This window comes from Colias eurytheme, chromosome 6, assembly GCF_061535395.1.
Source record: "Colias eurytheme isolate Ceu_HAF_F1 chromosome 6, ilColEury1 Martin Lab GWU primary, whole genome shotgun sequence".
Lineage (NCBI taxonomy): Eukaryota > Metazoa > Arthropoda > Insecta > Lepidoptera > Pieridae > Colias > Colias eurytheme.
In genome coordinates, this window is record NC_142985.1 from 11,138,713 (window position 1) to 11,166,032 (window position 27,320).

At 33.8% G+C, this 27,320-nt stretch overlaps 1 protein-coding gene across 2 annotated transcripts; it reads left to right on the plus strand.

The window, feature by feature from the left end:
• LOC149908031 (uncharacterized) lies at positions 1–27,320 on the plus strand. Of its 2 annotated transcripts, none has more exons than XM_090103162.1 (4): positions 1–70; positions 25,392–25,600; positions 25,722–26,736; positions 26,817–27,320. In XM_090103162.1, the coding sequence occupies exons 2-4, from the start codon at positions 25,426–25,428 to the stop codon at positions 26,989–26,991; spliced, it is 1,365 nt and encodes a 454-aa protein (XP_089959288.1). In that variant the 5' UTR covers positions 1–70; positions 25,392–25,425; the 3' UTR covers positions 26,992–27,320. The 2 variants fall into 2 exon arrangements, with proteins under 2 accessions (XP_089959288.1, XP_089959287.1); XM_090103161.1 differs by lacking the exon at positions 1–70 and adding an exon at positions 107–236.

Sequence of the window (27,320 nt, forward strand, 5' to 3'; positions counted from 1 at the left end):
GGCGCTGCGTTAGTCCGCGAGGAGCGGCGCGGTGGCTCAGCGCTCCGCAGTTCCCGGCCGACCGCCTCAGGTACGCGCCTGTTGCGCAGCAATGTTTATGCTACACTCAAACTTCGCTAGTCTATTGTCTGTGCCCGTTTTTTTCGCGCGCTTTTACTTACTGAACAACTTTTTTTAGTCTGTGTTGTGATTGACTCTTCTAGAAATGTGAAATTATTTTATAATTAGTTGTTAATGTTAGTAATTTATTATAAATTTTTAACCTACTTATTATAGTATATTTCTTATACATATTTCTAAAATCATTTTTAAACTGTGTGCTCCTCATAATTTTAACACGTACGTGAAATATTTTTATGAAATATTGCTCTATAAAATATACTTACCAAGAACATATACCTATATAAAATATAGGATACACCCATAGAAATCTAAATAACAAGACACATAGAAGTGCTAAAATGTCATAATTCGTATGAAAACCGCTGTCGCCAAAATCAACACATTCAAACCGAAAGCTAAACAGTACACACAAGTAAACTATGCCTTTTATTGGACAGCTTGATTTTAGTGAAAACTAACTTATCTATTAAATTAAGCTTTTGAATATGTATCCTAACGCACGAATTTACGGTTTATTTTAGAATAACATCCCTAAGTATATGAGACTTTTTGCTCCAATACGAACAAACGTGATAATAAGAATGGTCGACTGTGTCATTCATTGTTATTTCGATTACTATGGTGACGCTCGTAATACTTGTAAATATTCTATAATTTTAAGGAAAAACGGCATTATTTCTAAAAAAAAATATATTCCGATGAAATATTATTCCTTTATAAGTATAATTACAACTTGTGGAAGAATTTCCGCAATGGGAATTGCTGAAACACACCATGTATACACTCATACGTCTCCAGAGCAACTGAACAGTGACGAATGCACTGGTGTTGTGCAAATCACCTGAGTGGCGACAAGGTCACGCACGCTTACGACTTCTAGTGTCTTGTTATTTAGATTTCTATGGATACACCTAAGGCTACCTAGTAATCGTATGTTTACGTTAGTCGCGACCTAATTTGCACCTACGTGACACCTTCACAAATTCTGTCCAACAGCTCGATATATTGAACATACATATTTAACGCATCGCTTGTTCTATACATAAATTAAAGGAATAAACTTATAAATGAGTTATATTTCTGTAGTTTAATGCATCTATTTTTACAAGCTTAATAATTGTGAAGTGTGCAGGCAAATGTGTTTTTAATATTATCTATCAAATATGAATATAGAGCAAAACAAACCAACTTTTATTACAAAGAAGAATAAAAAAAACTAGTGTAATCCCCTTAAAACATGAATGTTTTATCCACTAAAAATATCGTTTATATTCTGGCAATATTTGCAATGGCTTTTATCTCTAGTCTACGCGCGTGACAGATTTACGTTTCACAGCACAGATCAAATCAGGCGGGAAAATTTTCAGCACTTCTAAAATTGTCTATGCTTTAACCTCCTAAGGACCAAGCTAAAAAAATCCTTTTCTGCATTACCACCCATTGTTCTCACCTGAGTACATAAAAATACAATAGACCTGCCACCCAATGATATTTTTTTATTTTTTTTATTGTTAGAGTTAAAATTTCCTTGTGGGATTTTTTATCTGTGTAAAATATAGCTTATAGAATACATTTCTGAAAAAAAAAACTCGATTTATTTTGTTCTCATGTGATCACATCAGACCTAAGTGAATCCAAAAATTTTTTTATTAAAATAAGGTTTTACTTGTAGATTTTGTTATTTACTTATATTATAAAATATGAGATCATACAAAAACCTCTACAAAGTATACAAAAGAATTAAAAACAGTTTTTCTTAAATTCTAAATGTGTAAGTTTACTATATATTAGGTAATAAAATATCTAAACTATCTGAAAATATGTTAAAAAAAGAAATAAAAACATTGGAAGTACAATATTAGGAACTTGAAATATCAATGAGCTAACTAAAAATCGATTCGGAAACAAATGGTGGGTCTCCTAAGTCTTCATCACTAGGAATAAAATCTCCGTCAGTCGGCGAGGAAATCGATGATATTATCGTCACAAATAACTGAAAAAATAAGGAAGATAACTGTATATTTTGATTGCAATAGTAATTCCTGTTGACAGTTTAAATAAATTATAATCATAAAACAGGACAATCACACTCAAAATTACTGTAAAACAACAAAATAAATTATTAACTAATTAAATGTTTTATAGTCATTGACTACCAATGTCTTCAAATGAGTACAAAAAAAATGAAAATAATATTGTAAGTAACGACCAATGTTCACACATGATCACATAAAAATTATCCGTGAATTTTAAAAATACAATATGAATTGTTTCGTTAAATTTAATTAAAATACGTTCCTGTACTGTTTTTACTATTCATTTTTCAATACCAAATGAAAATCAAGTGAGAGATTAATATGATAATTAACGATTTAACTTACCTCTGTTACGTTGACCAGCCATTTTCAAAACTTTAACTAAAGTATTTTAAAATTCTGTGATTGGATAACCCATTTACCTATCAAACCTAATAGTTCAATTCAGCCAATCGCGTTACACAGTGATCATAGGCAGAAAAGCGCGGTATTTTTTAAGTTATTTCGAATTTTCGATTTTGTCATCGGATGAGGACAGTGGTTGGTAATTTAGTTAAAACTTTTTGGTGCTTTGGGTTGTAATGGTGATGGTGTTTATGTACTTATATGAGGCCATTGGTCCTTAGGAGGTTAAAAATAATTTTCAATAAACTTTGTTATTTGAGTAACGTTTGAATTAGCGGCATGTATACTTAAATTGCTTGCGAATACTTATATATTTTCCTTTGCCTTTATCAAGAGTAATTTAAGACACTTCACTTATTTAATAATGAAAAGATAACATTAGAGGTGAGCGGTTTGGTCTGCATACTTTTAAAAGGGAAAATGTTTCAACAAGTAAAGCATACCTACGCTTTCATTTTTATTGGAAATAATTTAAACTTTTATTTCAAACTATTATTGCATTAAAACACTATATTATAAATCAAATAAATAACTATACCTAACAATAAATATATTTTTTAAAAACGTATGGATTATACAACCTGCTTATAATATAGTTAACTAGGTAAGTATTAAAAAAAAAAACATTGAAAATGGGTTTTTCTTGCATATTCGAATACGATAATCTTATATATGTCGTGGTCATATCGTAGATTTGATCATTTCATGATATGAGTGGCCATTTCACGAAATGGTCGCATATCGTGAAATGGCCAATTTAGTTTAGCCACATCATGATGTGGTTTGGGCAGATCAATGATAAGAAATCGTTTCACGATATGGCCAATTAACGCACGGTTTTTTCATGAAATGATCAAAATTATTTGATCATATCGTAAAATAGTTACATTAATCGTTGGTAGAAGCGCTGCAAGCTCTGTGTTTATGTGATAAGATGGCGGCCGCTGGCGAAAATTAAATTATTCGCAGTTAAAAACTTCATAATTCGTTTAATAACAATATTATGAAGAAAGTCATAGCAAAGAATTTACGACGAAGAGGTACGAGTACTATGGAAAATATGGATATCTTATATGTATTTAAGAAAAAATGCGACTTAAATAAAGTATTTAAGGAACTACTACTATATTATTATAATTGTTTGTTTTTAAAAAGCGATCCGCTTCTGGCACTCGCCGGCCGCTGCCGCGGCACGCTCGCTTTGCTCGCTCGGCTCGTGCGTTGTTTATCAAAGTCTAACCTAACCTAACCTAACTGTTTTCTATTGCAAACTTGGCAAAAACGATTCGCTTATGGCATTCGCCGGCCGCTGCCGCGGCACTAACTTTAATGACATTAAACAAGTTTTTAGAATATAACTAGTTATTCTGAATTTTTTTAATATTTTATGGACTCTTTATATTTAATACGATCTGGCCAAATGTGGATGACCAAATCGTGAAACGTTGACGATTTAACGATCTGATCAAACTATGTTGGCCATTTCACGATATGCGACCATTTCGTGAAATGGCCACTCATATCATGAAATGATCAAATCTACGATATGACCACGACATATATAAAAATAAATCGCAAAATGTGTTGGTAAGCGCATAACTCGAGAACGGCTGAACCGATTTCAATAATTCTTTTTTTATTATATTCCTTGAAGTACGAGGATGGTTCTTATGTAGAGAAAACGTAAACATGTACCACGGGCAAAGCCGAGGCGGACCGCTAGTGTAAAATGAAATTTACATTCACTCTATTTCATATCGATGATGTTTTGATATTAAAATATGGTTTGTGTTTCATGCTTCAAAATTCAGAGCTAAGCCTCAATGGACCTCAATATCAATGCTTTTTGCTTTTAATATCGAGTTGGGTACAGGATAAAACTTTGTAGATGTAGCTTTTTATAGGCTATCGGGATAACCCTTGGAGCATAAGGTCTCGAACTGTATGACCATTTGATCCGTTTTACATGTAGATAAAATATATTTTCATCTGTATGTATCTTTGTACGAAAGGTAAAGATTTTCTAATACAGACATTTCAAAACGTATTTAGTAATTCAGTTAGTTGATTCGGTAAATTTTTCATTATTATAGGAGGATATAAAGGATAATAAAACATGTATCTTCAAGGTTGCCTGGAAGAAATCGCTCCAAAGCGATAAGGCCACCAATTTGTACAGTGAAGATTCCTTTGTTTGCGAAACTGTATTATGTGTCTGTGCATTGTGCAATAAAGTGTTTTTTTTTTATTTATTATTTAACTATTTATTTTCATAAAAAAATAAATTAAGTAAACTGAATTCTTAATCTTGTATCTGTATGTTCTTAAATTCTGACAAATTACATTTGATTCATTAAAATTCTTGTCGCTATGACTATCTGCCAATATTATATTAATAGTCTATGCCTGTCCTTAATCTTCCACGCTCTTACGAGTAGGTATTATCAAATTAATGCAAATTCGTTAAGCGGTTTATGTCTATAAACATTAAAACAATGAAAACTAAACAATGATGTTTGTAAAAAGAATTAACTCCATTACCGGGTATTTTATTCATTGATTGTTAGTTTACGTAAGTGCTAGAATAAAAATATTAACTTTAGACTAATCACAAAATCGATGGCAAAGACATATTATGATTTCCGAAATGATTAATCAAGTTGGTCACGCAAGATTCCCGGTAAAATAATAAAAATATTAATAATGTTTTTTACATCATGAGCGAGATAAAATAGGTTTTTTATAATAATGAGCGTAACAACATAGGTGTATTACAGAGCATTGTGAAAGGCATAGGAATAACAATAGTAATTGGAAATCATCGTGTGGCAGAATCGGGATTAAAAGCCTTGGAGAGGAAGAGGAAGATAATTAAGAGTTACCGTTTCATTTATTAGTACATAATGTAAAGCCCGAGGCTCTGTACCCACTTATAACTGCTATTGGAGTCACACTCTTGAATTTTTAACATGACCGGGGATTATTTGTTTAATGGAAATGAAAAGAGCAGTTTTGTTAGTATATTTTTTTTTTAATATTAAATTATTATGCTCTCCCAGTCTTCTAAGTAATTTTCATGCATAAAATAATACATGATGATAATAGTTGAACTGAAAAGCACAAATCTGTTACAATATTCAATGTTATAAATAAAATTATGGTGCAAAACTACTAATTTATGTTCGTAAGACGATTAAGCTTCGTAATATTTCGTAAATTTCAACTCACCGTCTCAGTCTTGTAACGAGCTTAATAGATTCTTTGTTGGAATAGGCGAGAGCCTTGCTAAAAATTTAATCAACAGCCACTCTTCAACGGGGCGAACTCTGCCGCAGTGTAAGAGTCCGGTAGCCTCTTTTGTTCTACTTGAAACCGATCCCAACGAAATTAAGACTATTATACATTCTCTTAGAACAAATGCAGCATCCGGATGGGATGGTATTCCCCCTTCCGTTCTTAAACGATATTCGACAACTTTGGCCCCTGTCCTAACCTATATTTTCAACCTGAGCTTCCAAACTTCTACTTTTCCCAGCTCTTTTAAAAAAGCTATCGTACACCCGATATACAAAGGAGGAGAAAAAGCTTCTCCTGGTAACTATCGCCCCATAGCAGTCCTCACTGCGTTGTCGAAGGTTCTTGAGCGCTTGGTAAATAATAGACTAATAAACTACTTAGAAAATTTCAAACTTATCTCATGTCAACAATTTGGTTTTAGGAGAAATAAAAGCACCACTGATGCAGTTCAGGAACTAACAACTTTCATTGTCAATAAGTTGAACTCACAAAACAAGGTTCTTACAATATTCCTCGACCTCGCCAAGGCCTTCGATACCATTCGAACTTCCACGCTTCTAAATAAACTCGAAATAATGGGTATACGAGGCTCGCAACTGGACTACTTTAGGAGCTACCTAGCGACTCGAACACAAATGGTAAAAATAGGAGCTTACACAAGTAAGGAGCTTCCTATTCACTTTGGTGTACCTCAAGGGAGTATACTTGGACCCACCTTATTTCTTGTCTTCATTAACGATCTTTGTAATGCCTATATACCTAACGCTAAGATAGTATCCTTTGCAGATGACACTGCTGTAACATTCTTCGCAAATTCGTGGTCTGAACTTCAAAATACCGCACAAAATGGCTTTAACTATATACATGAGTGGCTTATTACTAACACCCTGACATTGAATACTTCTAAAACAAAACTAATAACCTTTTCTCTTTCTTCAAAGTCACAACCTCAAACACCAATTTCAGTAAAAGCTCACTCCTGTCACATGCCAACAACAGCTCTGTGTCACTGTCCAACCATTAATTCTGTAGATAATATTAGATACTTGGGCATAACTCTGGATAAACTTTTAAATTATAAAACTCATATTGGTCTCCTAACAACTAGGGTCAGAAAACTTATTTATATTTTTAAGAATTTGAGACACGTCACGAACACTGCCGTTCTACGCACCGTCTACTATGCCTTGTGCGAATCTGTTGTCACATACTGTATTGTATGTTGGGGAGGTGCCGCAAAAACCATACTGAAGCCCCTCGAGGTGGCTCAAAGAGCAGTTATGAAAGTCTCTACGTTTAAACCTATGCAGTATTGTACAACCGACCTGTACAAAGATTGGAAGGTTCTCACCGTTAGACAACATTTTATTTTACAGACTATTATTTTACAACACCGATTAACACCTCTAGTTACAATCTCGTTTCGACGAAAGAACAAAATCTGCACTGTTCCTCGGCCATATAGCAGGTTCACCAAGAGGTTCTTTTACTACCTCGGACCCTATTTGTATAACAAAATTAATGATAGTCTTAGCATCTATGCCTTACCGTATTCTAAATGTAAATTAACCGTACGCGCCTTTCTATTAGGAAAAACTTATGACGAGACAGAACAACTTCTTGAGATACTGGCTTAAAGTGTAAACGTGACTCTTGCTTAAATACAATATAATATTTCAGACACACACACACACACACACACACACACACTTACACGCACAAATATATATACTTTCATACGATACAGTTTCATACGACACACCAGCATTCTCACATCTTAAATTTATACATATTTTTTTTTTCTCTACTCTCTATTCTAACCAATTTTAATTATAATTAAGTATTTGCTAAGAGGCTTTTTGTGAATTCATTTTAGAGGCAAGCTGTTTCTCCTAAACACAGGTTGCCCAGTAACCTAGCTAGGGAAACATTGGCTTGTATAAATTGTTTTGGTAGCCTTTTATTTATATAATTATATAATTTTACATGAATATTAATTGTATATTGTAATAAATTGTAATTGTAATTGTATGTATGTATGTTTAATAATAAATAAATAAATAAATAAATGATACTTTCCTAATTTTCGAATACAGTGGATTTTTTTTTCTATATGATTTTTGAAGTGAAACTTCTTTACGCGCGTTGAGAGTAAAATTTCAAGGACGCGTCATGGCAATACTGTCACGCCATGGAGTTTTGTATCTTTGAATCTTGCCAAATTTTCACTTTTGACTTTTTTTAATAACCGATGAACTGTTTTTTATATAAATAAATATATTGAAATATATTGAAAAATTTCGTAGCGTAGAATACGTAGAATACGCTACGAAAATTACGAAGTTTGTATTTTCGTGTTATGTGGAGTGAAAAGGTGAAAATATGATTTCTTTTTAAAGGTGATAAAATGCCTTCAAATAACAATTTAGTTTTCTAGGTCAAGTTCTGTTTAGTGCATTCGTAATTCTTTCATTATTCGTTTGAGATTATGAAAGTACTACGCTTTTGTCCTCTAACGAGTTCCTGATTACGGCTACACAGAGCTAATGAGTCTATATTTAGTACAAGATAATAGGTATGATGTTATCTGTTGTACTAATTGGAACTGAATTTCATATCGCCTGACACGAATTCTGCACACGCTGTATTTGAGTTTTAGTCGGCTGCAATAGAATGTTATAATATACTTAACTATGTGCTATAAAGTAAAAACTATATACAAAAATGTGTACGTGTTATGGTATGTGTACATAATATTAGGAGTGTTATGAGTGTGAAGGATTTTATCTTAAAAGGTGTCGTTAATATCGGCTTAATATTATGATAGCGATACCAAGCAAATAAGCAAATTATTGTATTTGGCAAGTATAATAAACAAAGTCTTGTAATTGTTCATTACCTATCGAGTGAAATATCACACCGAAAGATTATAAAAGATGATTATAATTTGTACAGAGTATATTAAGCGTACAACCACTTGGGTTACCTCCAATAATTACTTGTTAAAATTAATGTGTTCCAACGTGCCTTTAAATTTATACCTCCAGGGAAATATTGACAAAGGTAAGATTATAAATTAATTATTCGTACTTTCCCCTGATAAATGATGTTTACCCTACGTCAGTGTTGTGTACTCAAGTAAGCAGGTGGGCTGGCAATTAGGGCAAGAGGGCCTAATGGCTTAACTCTGCTTGCGTGTAAATGTTTGCCGAATTTGATATTGTGTTCGCGTGAATTCAATTTCGATAATCGCTCCTATTGATTGTGTTTACTGTTACTAATTAACCTACGGTGTCAGTCGTACCTTTAACGAGAAGTTCCGCTCGCAACTTGTTCATACAAAATACCATCACCTCTTTCACGTTTTAGGATTAAAAATCTTGCCTGACTTTTTCTGTGGTTTAGTCTTAATCTTACAGCTGATACGTAGATAGTTGATACACTGAAAGACTTTTACATTTATTATATCAGTACACCCTTAGAGACATATCTAACTTTTTGTTATTCACTAGTTCTCGACCCCATTTTTCTCAGCATAAGTCGATAACAACCAGTTAAGTGAGGTCTCCCCTTATGACAGTGTGTATGTGCCTGTCACTAACACGAAACTGTAAGTAATTCCTGAAAAATGTTTAAGTTGTTATCAGTTTTGTGAAAATAAAGAAAAATATTGCTACATAAAAAGTCAGAATTTGTGGTATAAATCTAATTCTCCGTTTTATTTAATAACATAACTGTTCTTTTACCATCAGAATTCAATTACTATCTTATATATAAAATTCTCGTGTCACAATGTTAGTCTGCATACTCCTCCGAAACGGGTGGACCGATTCTCATGAAATTTTCTGTGCATATCGGGTAAGTCTGAGAATCGGCCAACATCTATTTTTCATATGTACCACGGGCGAAGCCGGGGCGGACCGCTAGTAAATCTATAATATTGTTTGTCATTAAAACGAAGCAAATAAAAGAATAATAGTATCACGGGAATAAAACACAAACGACATCAATTGACTAAGAGCGAGCGCCCAAGAGCAACTAAAATGATCACTAGCATAATTGTCCAATAAATCACTGCTACAAACTACAAGCCACTAAAACAAATTTAATGCATAAATAATTTCAAATGAACATCATGAAAATTCATCGTGGAATTATTTGTCTGGGACCGCCCTCGACGCTTCCCTGTAATTTTTATACTCGGTTACTGTTAAATAAATAAATGTGAAAACAGAGCATAATATTTACAATCTTTCTATTTTATGTTGTTGTTGTGTATGTTAGAATAACTGAAAAGATTGTGAAATATAACATGAGTGAACTAGACATTTTACTAAAAAAAATCAGATTATTTTTTCTATCCTATATCCATAATAGAAGATTCTACTAAAAATATTATTAAAAAGTATAATTTGCCCTTAAACAAATATTGGTGTCGACCGATACCATCGTAGTAGTTTTATAAATGTCTTGAACTATCGTTGAATATTCCCAATCACAAATGACCAATGAATAACGTACATTATTATACAAACATCCATATTTCGTTAGCTTATAACGAGGCAATCAAGTTGAAGCATCCATTCAACATCTACTTTCACTCAAGCGACGTGAAGTGTCAGTAAAAGAATTATAATTTTTCGTAATATTTAACCACCACAATATATTCATAATATAATTAAAAGTAAATAATGGAGAATAAATATTTTATGGTGCATTAATACGTGATGTTGAAATGTATGTATTTTTTGCGAGAAACACGTTTAATCGAATTCAGACTCGTATGCAGGAAGAAATTTATTGTTAAACTTATTTGTTTTTCCAAAATGAAGATAATGCACCTACTGAAAGAATATTAATAAAATAATAAAACAGTGAATTCGTTATGTAACTTACGAAATAAACGAAATAATATTAATACTTTAATTTTATATTATTTTGCGATCGTAATTTCTGATTTAGACCTTGTGCAATTGATTTTATAACTTCACTGAAAATTACATAGCGTATGTTTTAATTCAGTTCCCTTCAAACAATGAATGTTATACCTACGCCATTTCACACGACGACAATTAGATTCTCAATCAACTTTAGCACAATACCTGTCTCTTACGAAGAAACGAGGAAACGACTGCGGGCTCTGATGAGATGCCATAATTTTTGAACTAAAAGTATTCTGCTTTTAATTCAAATGTAAAGGGAAGATAAATCTTTTTGTCTCAACGTGAATGGGTGCTTGAAATCAAATATGGAAATGATGACAAAAGTTTTGGGTATTCGTTATGAAATCGTATTTTGTTTTTAATTCAAGTCATCCAAGTTAGGAATTCTTAAGAAGTCTTATGCGAAATATGATGTTTGTTATGTAATTATTAAAGACCGTACAGGACTTACAGCTGTTCGTTCGCGATTGTATAAATAGATAGAATAAAGAAAATAAAAGACAGAATATCCATAAGTTATTACATCTACGTGATTTTTTATGAAAATCTATTCACAGGACAGATTTATAGTAATAGTAAGCAGAGCAGGATTTAATGCGTTTATAGAAAACCCACTCCACATTTTAGGTCCTTTATCGCGTCGGCAGAAAATATTCATGTTCGAGCGAAATTCACGTATTTCGTATTTCTTAGAATTTACTCGCAAAGAAGCTGGAATCGAATCTCTTTCTTTAATTTACTTGACGAGGGTGAGTTCCAAATATTGACTTGTGCTACGTATACCACTATAAAAGCTGATAGACGACTGATTAAAGTAGAGATAAGTGATATAAATACACTACAATACAGGTAAATTAGCTTGGAGAAATTTTTGCGTTTGTAGTAGTGTATGGTCAGCAAATAAAATAAAACAACATTTTATTTTTAGTTTTTATTTTATATATATAAGGGATTTTAAATTAAACTATATGTGTTTCTCCTCTGAAAAAGATGAGACTTTATTTTAATATTTGCACATTTAACATACGTATAACTTTTACATTAACTAGACCGGGAGATATTGACACAAAATTTTTGCAGATTTTCGGCGGTATGGCGACCATTTGGAATCGTCCGAAAAGTATGGCATGGCGATTTTCGTAAATAGCTGCACGACGATGGTTACCTGTGCAAAAGTTAGCCTGGTACAAATGGTTGAATTGTTTTTTTTTTAATCAACACATTCGCGTTGGTATGGCGGGCTGTAAGTCACACTGGAAAAGTATGGCATGACACTACCGCCTACTTCTTTTTTATGGGCTATCGGTAAATTCTAAAATTTTTGTGTTACAAATCGTTTGACTTTCGCTATTTTTCCGACGAGTTCGACTAACGCCTACGCGACTAAGCCGCCGGTACCAGTGTTCACACCATCGTTTTGCACGCCTCATAAGCGAAGCGTTGAGGTGGGTACTACTGTCACTTCGCGCAAAACATCTGATTTTTCAAACTTAAAATGTCTTTATGTATCATACATTGCACTTGTAAGATAATACATACACACACATATTAAGAAAAAACACTATTTTTAACATTCATGATATTTTTGATGTCATTTTTGTTATTTAAACTAGTTAAAAAACAGTTTAAAAAAGTTCTGTCTTGGACGTCCGTGTGTCTATATGTGCGGAGGATTTTCTTGTTAACACGATAGCGACCGAAATACTTTACTAATCGAGTCTTTTTTTTTCTCTTACGCTTGAGTATGCTCAGGAATAGAACCCTTTCATTTTTCAGGGTCTGATTCGATGTGGTTTAATTGTTATTAAATAAACAAAAATAATAATTAATAAATAATTATTAAAAAAAAATTATGAGGCGTGCACTTTTGGATTTTCCAAACTATTTCTTTTTGTCATTGCGTACTAAGACCCCTGTAGAACCGCCATCCTGTTACAAATGACTCGAAATTTTGTGTCAATATCTCCCGGTCTATACGTAATAATTATAATTTTTGAATGAAATGTGTGCTTTATGTTCACGGTACCAAACGACTGCACGTGGCACCTGCGGACAGCGTAAACTGGTTTATTCTGGTTTTGTGCGTGTTTCCACTTTCCACTATCAAGTGACGATTTATTTATTTGTTTTGTTTCGTAATTATTATGGTCAAATATTAATTATGAAACAAATTATTATGGACACGATATTTTATTGTTTCACGGTAGTCGCCTTGTCGTTTGCTCAAGGACGTGAAATTGAATGATATATTTTTTTTTATAAAGTCAAAACCATTTTCTTTCAAATAAAAACTTGTTTTTATTGAAAACAAAAGTGTTGCTAGGAATAAGTATAAAATTAAATAGTAATGTTAGGATATCGAAACATTTTTGTATAGGCCAGAACGATATAGTGGAAACGCGCTCTAAGATCTGAGTAATATACACACCACTACATATGCAAAAATTTCTCCAAGCTAATTTACCTGTATGTGCCTAATATAAAATAACTAGCGGTCCGCCCCGGCTTCGCCCGTGGTACATATGAAAAATAGATGTTGGCGGTTTTTCAGACTTACCCGATATGCACAGAAAATTTCATGAGAATCGGTCCACCCGTTTCGGAGGAGTATGCAGACTAACATTGTGACACGAGAATTTTATATATAAGACTAGCGGTCCGCCCCGGCTTCGCCCGTGGTACATATGAAAAATAGATGTTGGCCGATTCTCAGACTTACCCGATATGCACAGAAAATTTCATGAGAATCGGTCCACCCGTTTCGGAGGAGTATGCAGACTAACATTGTGACACGAGAATTTTATATATAAGAAGATGTATACAGAATTCAGAACTTGCTGTGCCCCGCGGTTTTACCCGCAATGTTCCGCTCCTATTGGTCGTAACCCAATGGTAGCCTATAATAGCCTTCCTCGATAAATGGACTATCGAACAGTGAAATAAGTTTCGAAAACGTGTCCGTAGTTCATGAGCTAAGCGCGTTCAAGCAAATAACCAAACTCTTCAGTTATATAATATTCGTATAGATATTATGGTTTTTGAGGTACCTTTACAAGCATATTATGCTATAATGTTAAATATTCATCGCGCCTTTGAATCTTCCCATTTTGTCCCTGCATGTTACACTTCACACTTATCGATTCAGTACTCATTTACATAAGTTGCCTATAAATAAATAGTGGCCGTGATATATGAAAAGCCGTTATTGTTGCTGCTTTAAGCAAATTGCTTGCAGTTTTTCTTATAGAAAAACTGAGTAAGCGACTGTAATTTGCAGAATTTACAACTTACGTAAATATTTTGCATTATTTCATAGAGTGACAAAATCTGTGCTCTGTGCAAAATTTATGCTTACCATTACAGTACTTAAATTCACGTTTAATTTGACTTACGATCACATCTTCTAGCCTTTCCCAAGTAAATAGGTATGTTAAACAGTTTACGTAAATCTGATATTACGGTAATAATTCCACACATTTCACTATTAGCAAGCCACAAACAAGCATTACTAATATTACTTCATATAATAAACTTGGTATAGCATGCGACAGGAATTGAGTATAAACTTTTCGGCTTATGAGCGTGGTTTTAACGTGATGTATGACGTTGAGTTACGGTTTCATGAGTAAGCAGTTTTACCCCTCTTGTTTCTGAACCGTGGTAAAGAAACAGGGCGGGATTCGTTTTTGAATACGAATGTTTGCTTGAGAATGAATCCATTTTAGCTATTTAGTTTCTTGTTTTATTGAGGGAAACATGTAATTATAATTGTGTCGGAACTCGATGTCTGCTTTTTCAAGTGAAACTTATTCAGGCGCTTTGAGAGTAAAATTTCAAGGTCGCGTCATGGCAATACCGTCACGTCATGGAGTAAAGCGATTTTGGTATCTTTAAATGTTGGCAAAGAAGAAAATTCGTTATATGTAACTCACCTGCCTGCCTTGCTTTTATTTAGAATTCACATAAGTTTATTTTGTGATCCATATACCGTATAACAGCATCATTACCTTAATAAATATTAGTGAAAGAACATTGTGAAAAGTCACGGTGCATTAGGGAATTTTGCGGCTTCAGTGCGGCTCTCAACTATAAAAAATGTGACGTAAAAGTTTCTACGTAATATTTCGGGCTTCACATTTCGTTCGGTGATAAAAATATAATCCTTTGGGCACTCATATCGAGGGATGTAGCCTGTAGGTAACTAGGTGTCGTCCGTGAACTATTTATAACATCAAGCCCTTTACCGACGAGCTTTCACACCTGTTCAAAGGCTGTTTATAAATACATATTGATATTGCTAAATTTGTGCTTTATACTGGTGAGGGATCTTAATTTATTGAAGTATGGAAAGTGTCGAGTACCTACTATCTATTTATCTATTCAATGTACTTTTAGTACGTAGTTAATTCATTTCCCTGCTGGCACACTAATAATAAAAAAAAATAATTAAGTACATTGCTTTATTTTTGGAGTAAACTTCTAAAAGTACGTCTATTAACACATAAAAATAATGCTATACAAACGCATTAGCATAAAGATTTTGTACCAGTAACTTGGTAAGTATAATTTAAAATAACTTTGGAAAAGCGGAAAACGCAGCCATTACATACCTAGATGTGTAGATAAAAACTACCGTACCTTCAGGCAGTTACCATTAATCTTTATTGGAATTCCTTTATGGCCAAAAACTCTGATATTAGATTGGCCACTAAATGCTATTGCGAATCCATAGCCCATTTTCCTGTTAACATCGATAGAGAAATACATTCAAACGAAAAACTTGTACAATTACGCAATTATGTGTAAATATTTTTTGTTAATAGTAGGTACGATAAGATATTATTATATTTCGTCTGTAGAATTTAAAAAGTTTAGGTAGAGTCGAAAATACCTTAAGAATGTTATTGCATCTTTTACTCGGAGGCTTATGCTACGTTTAATTTTCGTAATAAAAATTACATATCAAGAAAATAAAGTATAAGACGCGAACCTATAAAAAGCTCATAAGAAGTTATATATTATAAAGTGAAAATTTTGAATACAAATTAAAATATAACCTACCTACTAGAGGTCCGCCTCGGCTTCGCCCGTGGTACATATTTCGCAATAAAAGGTAGGCTATGTCCTTTCTCGGGTATCAAAATATCTCCATACCAAATTTTATGCAAATTGGTTCAGTAGTTTAGGCGTGATTGAGTAACAGACAGACAGACAGAATTACTTTCGCATTTATAATATTAGTATGGATATCCTAAATTTTTGGTTAGCTCCTTGTAGTTTGGCTTCCATTTCCTACTCGGAAAATGAAAATTGTTACGAGTAGAACAAAACTACGGTATAATAGCAAATTAAAAATAAAACATTAACAACATTTAAGTAAGTAAAGTCAAAGATCTTTATCTAAGTTATAAATATCTAAGCTAAATAAATTTACCGATTAAGGATTAATTGGAACATTCTCGAATATTTAAATGAACGCTTAATCAGATTATTTTGATAACAAAATATTGAGTAAAATATTGGGCAAAATATTAAAACACCAAATAAATTGAAATAATGGATTCTTTTGTAAAGCTATTTTTATGTTCACAGTAGCGTAAAAATCGGTATGTAAAATAGAATATGTATGTTCGTGTGGATTAACGACTTACAAATTGATTTACACACGTCAAGAATCTCTCGAAAATAACGAACGTGGGGTAAAAACGTGACTATTCCTCTATAAGTGTAAAACAGAATCAATTTACCAGAAATTTTATATACGTCATACTCAAGTATAAAGGTAAGGATACAATATAGATAGGATCCACATCGTGTGTCCTTAATCTTGGAGTAAGCCTGAGTGCACATTGAATTATATAATCTGGGGATTATTTTTATGTAGGTGCTCACAGCTCGTCTCTATAGCGTGTTTCAGCTTTATAACTGCGACGGTTGAAATGAAATGTGATTTAAGATGTACCTGGAATTGTGTCGTGGATAAAGGTGTATTACAATAATTTGAGTGGTTTTTGATAACAATTCCCGTGGAAGGTTACAGTCAAATGTTGAGAAATTGAAAGAGATTTGTTTCAGATTGTGTAGGATATAGCTCATCTAATACCTAACAAGAAACCAACTTTACCAAAATTACCTTAAAAAACCACAATGGTTTATTAAGGTAATTTTGGTAAATACTTATTTCTCGTGTTAATATAATGATATGTTACGAGTTGAGACAACAATTTTGCCTTATACTCGAAAACAAAACATTTCAAATTTTACACTCCCCGGTGTAAGATTGACCTTTATATTGTTCGACCTTCTTTAATGTTTTCAATTTCGTTTGTTTTGATTCACTTTCCAAACTAATTAGAAGGCTGAAACACAAAACAACGGTCGAATAAATGAATTCGTTTGAGGAACTTTCTAAACGATCTGACTTCCGCAGTTTTCTTGATTGTTGCCATGTTAAAATTTATTATTACCATGAAAACATTTTCCATCAAAACATGCCTGTATTATTCATACTACACGTGCACGTGAGTCATATTTGATATTATTATATCAAAACAATACAAACTTCGTACAAAGCATATATCAGTAAAGCTATACATTTCAAAACGTTTTGCGAGCAGGGGTTCGATAACAATATAAAGAAATGCCAAACATATTCCCTTATTAATTATAAACGATAGCGATCATTCATTTGTTTCAATTAGTTTCAGATGAGTAGCGAACCATTTAAGGGCGTATAAAACATTGCCATAAAATATTCTAGCCCCGATGGTTGATATAAACGGCCCTAGGGCAACAAGTTCTGACCAATTATAGATCGAATAAGTTCTAAGTTAGATGATCTAACAGCGAGCTTTATAACAATTGCTTGTTTGACTCTTTGTTAAATCTCAGTATATTTTAGATGTTAATGAACCAATCGTAATAAAATTTATGATTTGAATTGCACAATTTAGGAAATGGCGCTACGAAAATTTTCTTATTCAATTTAGTTTAAAGCAGTTATGAATATAATAAACATCATAACTTTGTAGTGAAACTACTATGTATCACCAAACGAACATAGTTATCAGTTTCAATTTCAGTTAACATGGAAAGGTTTCATAATAATTATAAAGCATTAAAATACTTCATAAAAGCATGTCACACGATATCATGCACAACACGCGTTCCACGATGTAAAATAAAATAAATCGCTTTTCAAAACAGTATTTTTACAGAACGTAAAACTGTGTCGTTGGAAACGGCTGATAAGAGCGTTATAAATCCGGGACATTAAACATTCATTTATAAACATTCTCGGAAATTTATAAAAGTAAAAAGAGGAAATCACGCTATATAACAATAGAGGCGATTAGTGGGGGCATTCGTCCAACCCCCATCGTTAAATCTTTAGGGGCAGGTTAACGGGTGTTCGCACGCAGTGTACAAAATACTGAACATTATCGCTATGGAATCCAGGAATCCATTCCAGTAGTATTGGAGTGCTTATGGTCGGTTATTAATTATCTGTGGTCGGTAGACCGCATGCTTTGTCTATTCCTGCAACGATCAATACTAGATCTATAGCTAGGATTAAACCTGTCAAACGCAAATGTGTGGCACCTGGGAGCTCTGGTAAACTTTTATTCGATAATTTTCCGTGTATTGTGATGCCAATCACTGGGGTCTCTATTCTTTAACGAACGTTATATGTTTAATATGTTTTAAAAAGATCTAAGGTTATTTTTAAAGATTGTTTAAGAAATGTGCTTTTCATACGAAAGAAAGAGATTTATTAAAACGATTCACGTTAACAACGCCATTGCCAAAATGTTCGTCGTTTAAGAGACACGTTCTTCGAGGAAAAATATTGCGAATCTCAACTATTTCCTCAATCGCAAATTGTTTGTTTGAGAGAAGCTTTCATACCGTTAAATCAGTGTTCGATTTGAATGGTTCATTACGCTACGGGTTCAAGAATTTATTTTATATCAACCTTATTTTTCGAGATGAAAAATCGTGGGAGAAACGGCCAAAGGGTTTTAAAGTTTTCTTTGTCTTCGCCTTTTTTACTTATTCTTAATATTTTCTCATATTACTTTTTGTTTGGCAGTCGAGTCAAAGAAATGCAAAATATATAAGACATTTTAAACATCTAAGTTTAATGATATTTTTGCTTTTTTAAAAATCAAATTTGAATATTATTTTAATATTTAGGTACTATAAGAAAATAAAATTATAATAAGTATTTCATTTTAAGTCTTAAGATTTCTTTGCCTACCTAAATTATCATACTTTGTACAGTCAAAGCGTTAAATATTTCACGATGGATGCTTCATAAATAATATTGTAATTTGTATTATACAACTTTTATAATGCTAATAGCCGATATAATTTCCATTTTATAACTAAAAGAACTCGCAAACATTTTCTTGTATTCTTTTCATTTTGAATTCCTGATTCACGCAACAAAATTTGACTACCCTAGGATTCACTGTAAAAAAGCTGGAGTTGACAAAATATACAAGTAATTTATACAAATTTAGGGAATGGCCGTGGGTTGTCTCGCTCTGTTGGTTACAGAGGGAGGTGATTTAGACGCTCGTTGTCTAACAAAAAGCAACATGCTTGCTTGTGAATCACAAACTGAATTTGAGGGTTTAAAAAAAATATTATTTTTTTCAGAGTTACGGACGGAATGTCTTGTGAATTTGAGATATACATATTTACATATTCTTCTTGTTCCTTCAATAGTAATTCGGTCCTTAATGATAAAACCACAGGGATTTCGTTCGACAAGATTTTTTATTTTAGTAAAATATATTACAGTTTCTCACTAAATTACTAACGACCCATTTCTTTAATAAAAAGGAGTAATCTACCATAACGATTCTTTATTCTAAGCAAACATTAAATTGTTTTTAATCTAAATTCCAGAAATCTTAAGGGAGTAATAAATTAAATTAAACTCCGAAGTGCTTTACATTACACGCAGTATTTTTGCGAAGCTTGTAATTATCCTTAATGTGTAGGTACTGAAGTAGTAACACTATTGTAAATAATTCCGCTAACAATTTTCCGACCGCTACCAATTAATTTTAATTAGAATTATTTTTCCAATGAAATTTTTTCTGAGCAAAGCGTCCGGATGAAATACTTTACTACTACTTTACTTTAGCGAGTGCTAGCGAATTTCTTCCACTTCACTTATGAATATTTTTTATTATGAGTGAGCGGACATTTAAATGCTTGAATAAATTATCATTTCATTTCACGTTCGTCGGATTGAAATGAAATCTAATTCTGCAGACATGTTAACGATTTCTAACACTATCGAGTGATAAAAAAATAACTGAATAAAAAAGCAATAAGACTTTTATTTTTACAACAGAATAATGTAGTTTTCATTTCATTTTATGTCATTCGAAAAGGTAATAATAGAACCGCAGTGGGACATTGCATCCGAGCAGAATAAGTTTGTAATAAAATGTTACAATTTCAAATGTGATCACAGAGCAATAATGTTCAAACATATTACCTTTGTTCACTCTATTTACCTGTATATTAATACGCATAGGGTTGTCTCATACATATTTTAGAGAGCTCCCTACACGTATCGCGATGATAAATACCTTGTTGCTTTCGTATTGTAATGTTCATTTGTCAAACATATCCCATCAAAAACATCCTGTAAAAAACCCAAGTCTCGCAGCTCAGTCTTTCTACCGTCAAAAGTTGTGAGATCCATGTAATACCAAGTCGGTTAATCTATTTAGTGTCTACTTGAAGGACCTTCTGTCTTAAGTTATTACATAAGTTATTATCATGCCAATATTAAACATATTTAACGTTTTAAACAAATAGATCGACTTGGACATCGCTTGATTTGATTATTAGTATGTATCACACTACACAGCACGACGGGCCAGCGACCAACAGGAACGAGAGTTTCAATCGCGTGAGGCGCGAGAGACTAAAGAATCTAATATAATATTGTAATATTCATTTTGTTTTCATGCGATGTCCAAGTCGATCTATTTGTTTAAAACGTTAAATATTTTTAATATTGGCATGATAATAACTTATGTAATAACTTAAGACAGAAGGTCCTTCAAGTAGACACTAAATAGATTAACCGACTTGGTATTACATGGATCTCACAACTTTTGACGGTAGAAAGACTGAGCTGCGAGACTTGGGTTTTTTACAGGATGTTTTTGATGGGATCTCACTTCTTTTTGTAGAGCCTTTCTTTTTGATACCACCACCAACCACCAACTGCATAAATAACTTTGTAATCCCATATATTTATATGGGATTACAAAGTTATTGATGCAGTTGGTGTATTTGGAAAACTGGACCGAAATTACAAAATATTTAAGTTTTCCCATGATTAAGACACTAAACTCTATATGTATTCCAAATATGAAGCTTCTAAGTCTGCTAGAAGTGCCTTGGACTTTTGATGATCGGTGAGTCAGTGAGTGACAAAATTTAGAAACTTTAACAAGTTGTCATTCTTAAACTACTGGTTCAAATTGACTGAAATTTTAAATATTCCGTGTTTATACAATGCCGGATTAGTTACTGAAGATTCAGGTTTCTTGCTTTATCCACAACCGAATTATAGGGGGTCGAAAAAGGCCCGAATTGCTTCGAGAAAAGGATGGTACGGCCGTGCCGCTTTTTTTTTGCTCGACTTGGCGGGGGCACTGCCGTGCCCCCAGATGTTACAATAAAGTGGGGCGTAGTCGTTAATCGTTAAATATACTCCTACATATTGTATTAAATTTCGACCACAACATACCTCTAAAGTTACATTTTAAAGCAATACTTACTCCTAAAGTTACATTTAAAAAGCAATAGTCTATTTTCACATAGTAAGAAAGTCTAGTTTCCAACGCTAAGTTGTAGCGACGTTGTCTAATTTCGTACAGCCACTCACAAATCACGAACCGGGCTTACATCTCCTATTTCCTCACTAGACTTCAATTGGTCTAGGCGGGACGATGTAAGACGTCACGGTGAGATTTCGTGACATCGTAGTGAAAATAAAGTGTAATAAATGTATTTGTTGAATATCTGTTTATCAATTCTAAAGATACAGGCTGTTTTCCAATTACAGAGCATAATGCGACTCAGTGGCGCACAATGCCGAATTAAGCTGATGCCTAATTGGAACGTGAAACGCACCAGCAGGTTGCGCTAAGTTCAGTGTTGAAAAAAAAAATATTCATAGAGTTAGAAATAACCTCATTAATGTGTAAATAAAGTGGTACATAATAATTGGTTGAAAAATATTTACGGTTATTTTAAGTAATTTGGATTTTGATTATTTCATTAACATTTTTTTCAATGTTTGTACCTTCATCCATACTTATATTTATTTTTTTAACACAATTTGAATTAACTTTGATTATTTCGAAAAAACTACAATGAAACGAAAGCTTTAAATTTTTTTCCAACAATTAATAATTACTAACGATAAATCGATTGCACGCACCAATTCACGCGCATTACTTTTAAGAGTGCTCGATTGTGCGAAGCGTTGCTGTAGTTGGAACATTCAACGTTAAGCATTATGCCGCATAATGCGCTCTAGTGCTGTAATTGGAAAGCACGGACAATGTCCTAAAAACTTTTAAAGATATATTATGTTACGGAAAACAACCATATAGGGTGTGAGAAAGGGAGATGTATTGAAAGTAAATTAGAAAGATACAAAATATTACCTTCATAAAATTTAACAAATTCTATGATCGATTCACTGGAACATTAATAACACACAAAAATAAAAGGGAATAGAATAAGAACAGAATTTTCTATTTGGGATAACGATCTCATTTATCAAATAGTTAATATGAATAATCTAAGAAAGTTTTACGAATAAACTAAAACTAATACAGATGGAGATTATTAGTCTTCATTTAGAACTGAACCAAGTTAATTGAACACGACAAGGAATGATTTATTCGATCAAATATTAACGAAGAGGTCTGAACTTTGGACCCTTTCAGTTGCTACTCGACGCTTCTAAATAGTTATATTATACTTGTATGAGTTTATATAACAATGCTCGAAGTTACATTATAATGTATACAAACTCGATATGTTTCTACGTTCAATATACTGATATTGTTTTACTTGTACGTAAAGTGTCATTAAGATCTTATCAACAAAGTCTACCTACGTTTAAGTATTATTTACGTTACACTAATTTAAACTTGTACTATCAAAGTCAATATCGTTTCATATACCTACTTGTTTTAAAAATAAACTTCTGTAATTAAATTAAAAATAATATATATAAGAACCAATTACCTACACATACATTTATTAAAACAATGTAGGCCGTAGGGCTCTACGCGTGATGCTGTCTCATATTGCTTCTCTGATACTTAAGCATCTTTAAAAGATATTACAGCTTTTCTTTATGATCCTGGATAATGTTGCGAAAGCCGTAAATTCAAATGCGGTTTTTATACTCAAAGTTATTGAATTAAGATGTTCGTGTAGATTCCCTTTATTCGGGCGTAGGGGGATGCTTATCCAGAGTTACTATCATTTTATGTCACATAAAATCAGGTTCGTTCGTAAAATGCTACCCTCCGTCACTTCGATAATGTTGCCATGTAAAATTAAATGTCAACATATTTGTTACGGGTAATAACGTTATGTATACATTAATGGAATGGAATATTTTTCATGGCGCCGCTAAATATTCACAATTAAAATTGCTGATTCACGCCTGTTTATGAATATGATAAATTTTATGTATGCCAAATTGAGAATCATTTGTTCAGCCCAAAATTAATTAATGGAATTAATGAGTCTGTCACGTTAATTTAAAATAACAGTACTTTATTAATTATCAAATTAAATCAGTTACGGAGCAAAAATTATCGTACTTAGTTATAGAAAAATAATACTACAACAATTTTAATTTAAATTTTTAGTGCTCATTAAAAAGCACCATAAAATATAGTTCCTGCAAATAAATCTACAGGTATTTAGCTCTATTTAAAGCTTTGGCAGTCAGAATGTTTACAAAGTTATGTTTCATTGAAGCAGTGAATGTTCTGACTTCAGAAGGAAATGAACTGACCGGAGGATTTCAGTCTAATTGTACAGAAAATGCTCAAGAAATTAGTTCATTAAGCAATTTACTCTTTTGTTAACATAACTTACAATAAAATATATTTAGTTTGCTACCTTTGTAAAAATTTAACTTAACTATTTGAAAATGTTTCACCAAGGTAAAAAGTAGCCAATGTCACTCTAGCACTCTAGCACAAAGTAGCCTTGTATAACTTCAAACACAAAAATTATATAATAAAATCGCTCTGTGGCGACATGAAAGAAAGACAAACAAATGAACATGCAAATGTATAAACATTTATCAATTTAGAAGATATACGCACAATAGCAAGTATTCTGTTTTAACTTTTAACCATACCTCCAATTCAAAATAATAACGAACGTGATCATTATTTCTGAAGTTCACTTCGCATCCACACGTTTATTGATCATTATTCTGACAGCCTCGACCGTTAGCCGTATCATGTAGCAACACCCCTGTATTAAAAATTTCATTATGATCGCCCAATAAAAACATCCTCCTAAATGCAATAATGGAATAAACTCTATTCATGGTTTTCGAAATTGTTATTCAGCAAAAATGTTCTCATAAAATGTCTCTATGGGGCCTTTCCTGTGGATAATTGATGGTTCCTGAAAATTTATGTGTTCCGAAAGCCTTTGTGCGAAATAAAAATGCGAAACAGGGTGGTATTGAGGAAATTGAGCCGTGGTTTTTGTTCCGGAACCGACAGTTATGATATACGTGACGTGTCCAGGCCGGACAAATGATAGAGGATAAAAATCCTTGTTACATTGTTCTATCTTCACATTGAACAGTGTTTTGGCATTGGGCCAGTTTCACGACTTGTTGATAGTCATACTTAACACATTTTGGCTCTTATTTTCAATTTTCATACATTAGTTATATTCTGTCATCTTCAGAGAGACGGAAATAAGGTTAGGTATAAGAGTAGGTACTATATATAATTCATTTTAAAGTAAGTCTATGTTTTTAAATTTTTTTATAGTATATTGAAATTATACAGTACGTACCTAAGATTATTAGATAACGCCTTTTCGTAATCAGCAAATATCATATTTTGTGTTCGTGAAAAAGTTGTAATTACGTATGATAAGTGTTGGTCCTTGGAATTAGCAATATAATGATAAATAATACAATGCGACTGCGATATACTTAGATAACACGTGCGATATTTCTCACGACTAGTGCTATTAAAAATTACTAAAATAATAGTGAATGTCCTAGATCGATAGCATGGAAATTAATTTTCTTTTTAGAAAATAGGTTGAAATCTTTATAATAGATATTAGTATTTTTTTAATATTATATGTAGGTATAGATGATGTTTTGACCTATTTTATAAATTTTCAGCTGAATGGGAGATTCTTTACCTTTTAAATGTCTAGATTGACTACAGCAAAAGTCGCAAATCTACATGGAAAACCAATAGATATCAGGCGCTTTGCCATTTTGTCTAGAGACTATATTCCTAATTTCCTTACTTAGACGAAGGCGGGGCGGGCGAGCGGTGCGCGGGCGCATGGCGTTGCTGTACCGCGCGACGCGGCTCAAAGACCGCGCCGATACGCACGTGTTCACGTTCGTCGTCACCCGGTCCGCCACCAGGGAGCCCGACCGTGACGTCACCTCGAAGGACTTCAGCTGCGCGCACCAGCGATGGGCCGTGGCATTCAGTCGCACGGATACAGCGCTAGGTGCGTTCTAAAACATGAGTTGATAGTAGACAATTATTTCAGCCTAGGCAAAGTAATAAGTAGCAATAAGGCCGTAAATCATAAGTAACCAAGCTCTATGAACAAGATACTTTATTTTCAGGTGTCTATTTGGTATGGCGAGGTGTCTGCGAGGGTATGCGAGTTTACGTCGACTTCACTTTCACTCTTCTAAGCCGCGATCACTTCACTGCTAATGAAGGTTTCTCTGGGAAGCAAGTCCGTTTTAACGCAGGATGTGCGGCACAAGGCCGCGGGCGATGCGTCTCTCTCGCAGAACTCACAGCAAAGTTCGCAGACGCACGCGGCGAGTTCCAACTCGAGTTGAGCATGTCGCGTGTAAGAACTCTATATTCGTCTGAACTACGCGCTCCTCGACTTGACACTCCTCCTTTTGCATTCGCTGGGTTCGATTGGTCTGTGTCAGCTACTGGTGGAAGTGGAAAAGAACCATTAAGTCTGCGGTTGGTGCGATTATCAGGAGAAGGACAATTATGCAGAGTACGATACGCTCTCGCTCTTGGTGAAGGTGATAGACGGATACACTCTGGACCACTCGAGTGCTTATGTGATGCAGAAGGCCGCACTCCGCCTTGGATACCTCGTCCGCCTTCTCGACTTCTTCATAAGGGCGTAAGATTGACTGTGGAACTGGTATGGGCAAGAGCTCTGGCTGAATTGGCTGTTCCCGTAGGCGGAAGGGCGGCGACGTGTTACGATCGTGATAAGCAAGCGTGGGCGATGCGCTGTGATACACATTCAGAATTAGTGAGACTTCACATGTTGTATCGGGACGTTCACCATGTGCCCAGAAATCATCTTCGGTACGTCAGTTGGTCTGCGTGGTTAGTGCGTACTGTATCAGCACCGGGCGAGCCAGATGCCTGTGAGTTACCTGGTGCACCCTTTGAAAACTATTACGCTCAAGAAAATGCCGATGAAGGTCTTATGATGGAGACGGCATTGCGGGTTGAGGATGTATCCCGCGCTGGAAGTCCTTTCTTACATCCCGGTGGAGAGGTGCGAGTGCGCATCGAGTGGGGTGACACTTATTTACTCTTCCAAGCTACCTATCATGTTTATGATGATCTTTGTCGTTTACATGCTCATCAAATGAGGTAATTAACTATCGAAATGACTTTATCCACTTTGTATTGTATGTTTTACCAAATAGTTAAACTACAACATTTTTTTACAGACGAGAAATCGCTGCTCTACAAGCGGAGAACTACTCTCTGGAGCGGCAGCTGTTCAGCTACCAGAAGAGTCTGGCGTACGCGCAAGCGCAAGCAGGCGAACCGGCAACGGCGGAAGGCGGTGGTAGACGGTCACCAGCAGAACGGTCGCTGTCTACTGACACTGAGTATGCTTGAGATGGGTCTAATCAGCGTTCTTCGTTGATCTCTCTTATTATACCCACGAACTCTTCTCTCTTCTCGACTGATTCTGACATTTTTGAGCGATTTATCTATTTTTCTAAGATTTTATGGCGAGGTGCGCCTCGTCCGCACCGCTTTCCGCCGGCCGCCTGCACTCTCGCCGCTCGGATCTATCGATAGCTGGTAGTTATATTCGACTACTTTTTCTATTTATCTGTACATAAAATATATTTAGATATTATATATTATGTATATTTCTTAACTTGAAACTCGAATTCATATACTGCAAACAGTCGATTATGATTAAAATTATTTAAAATGTA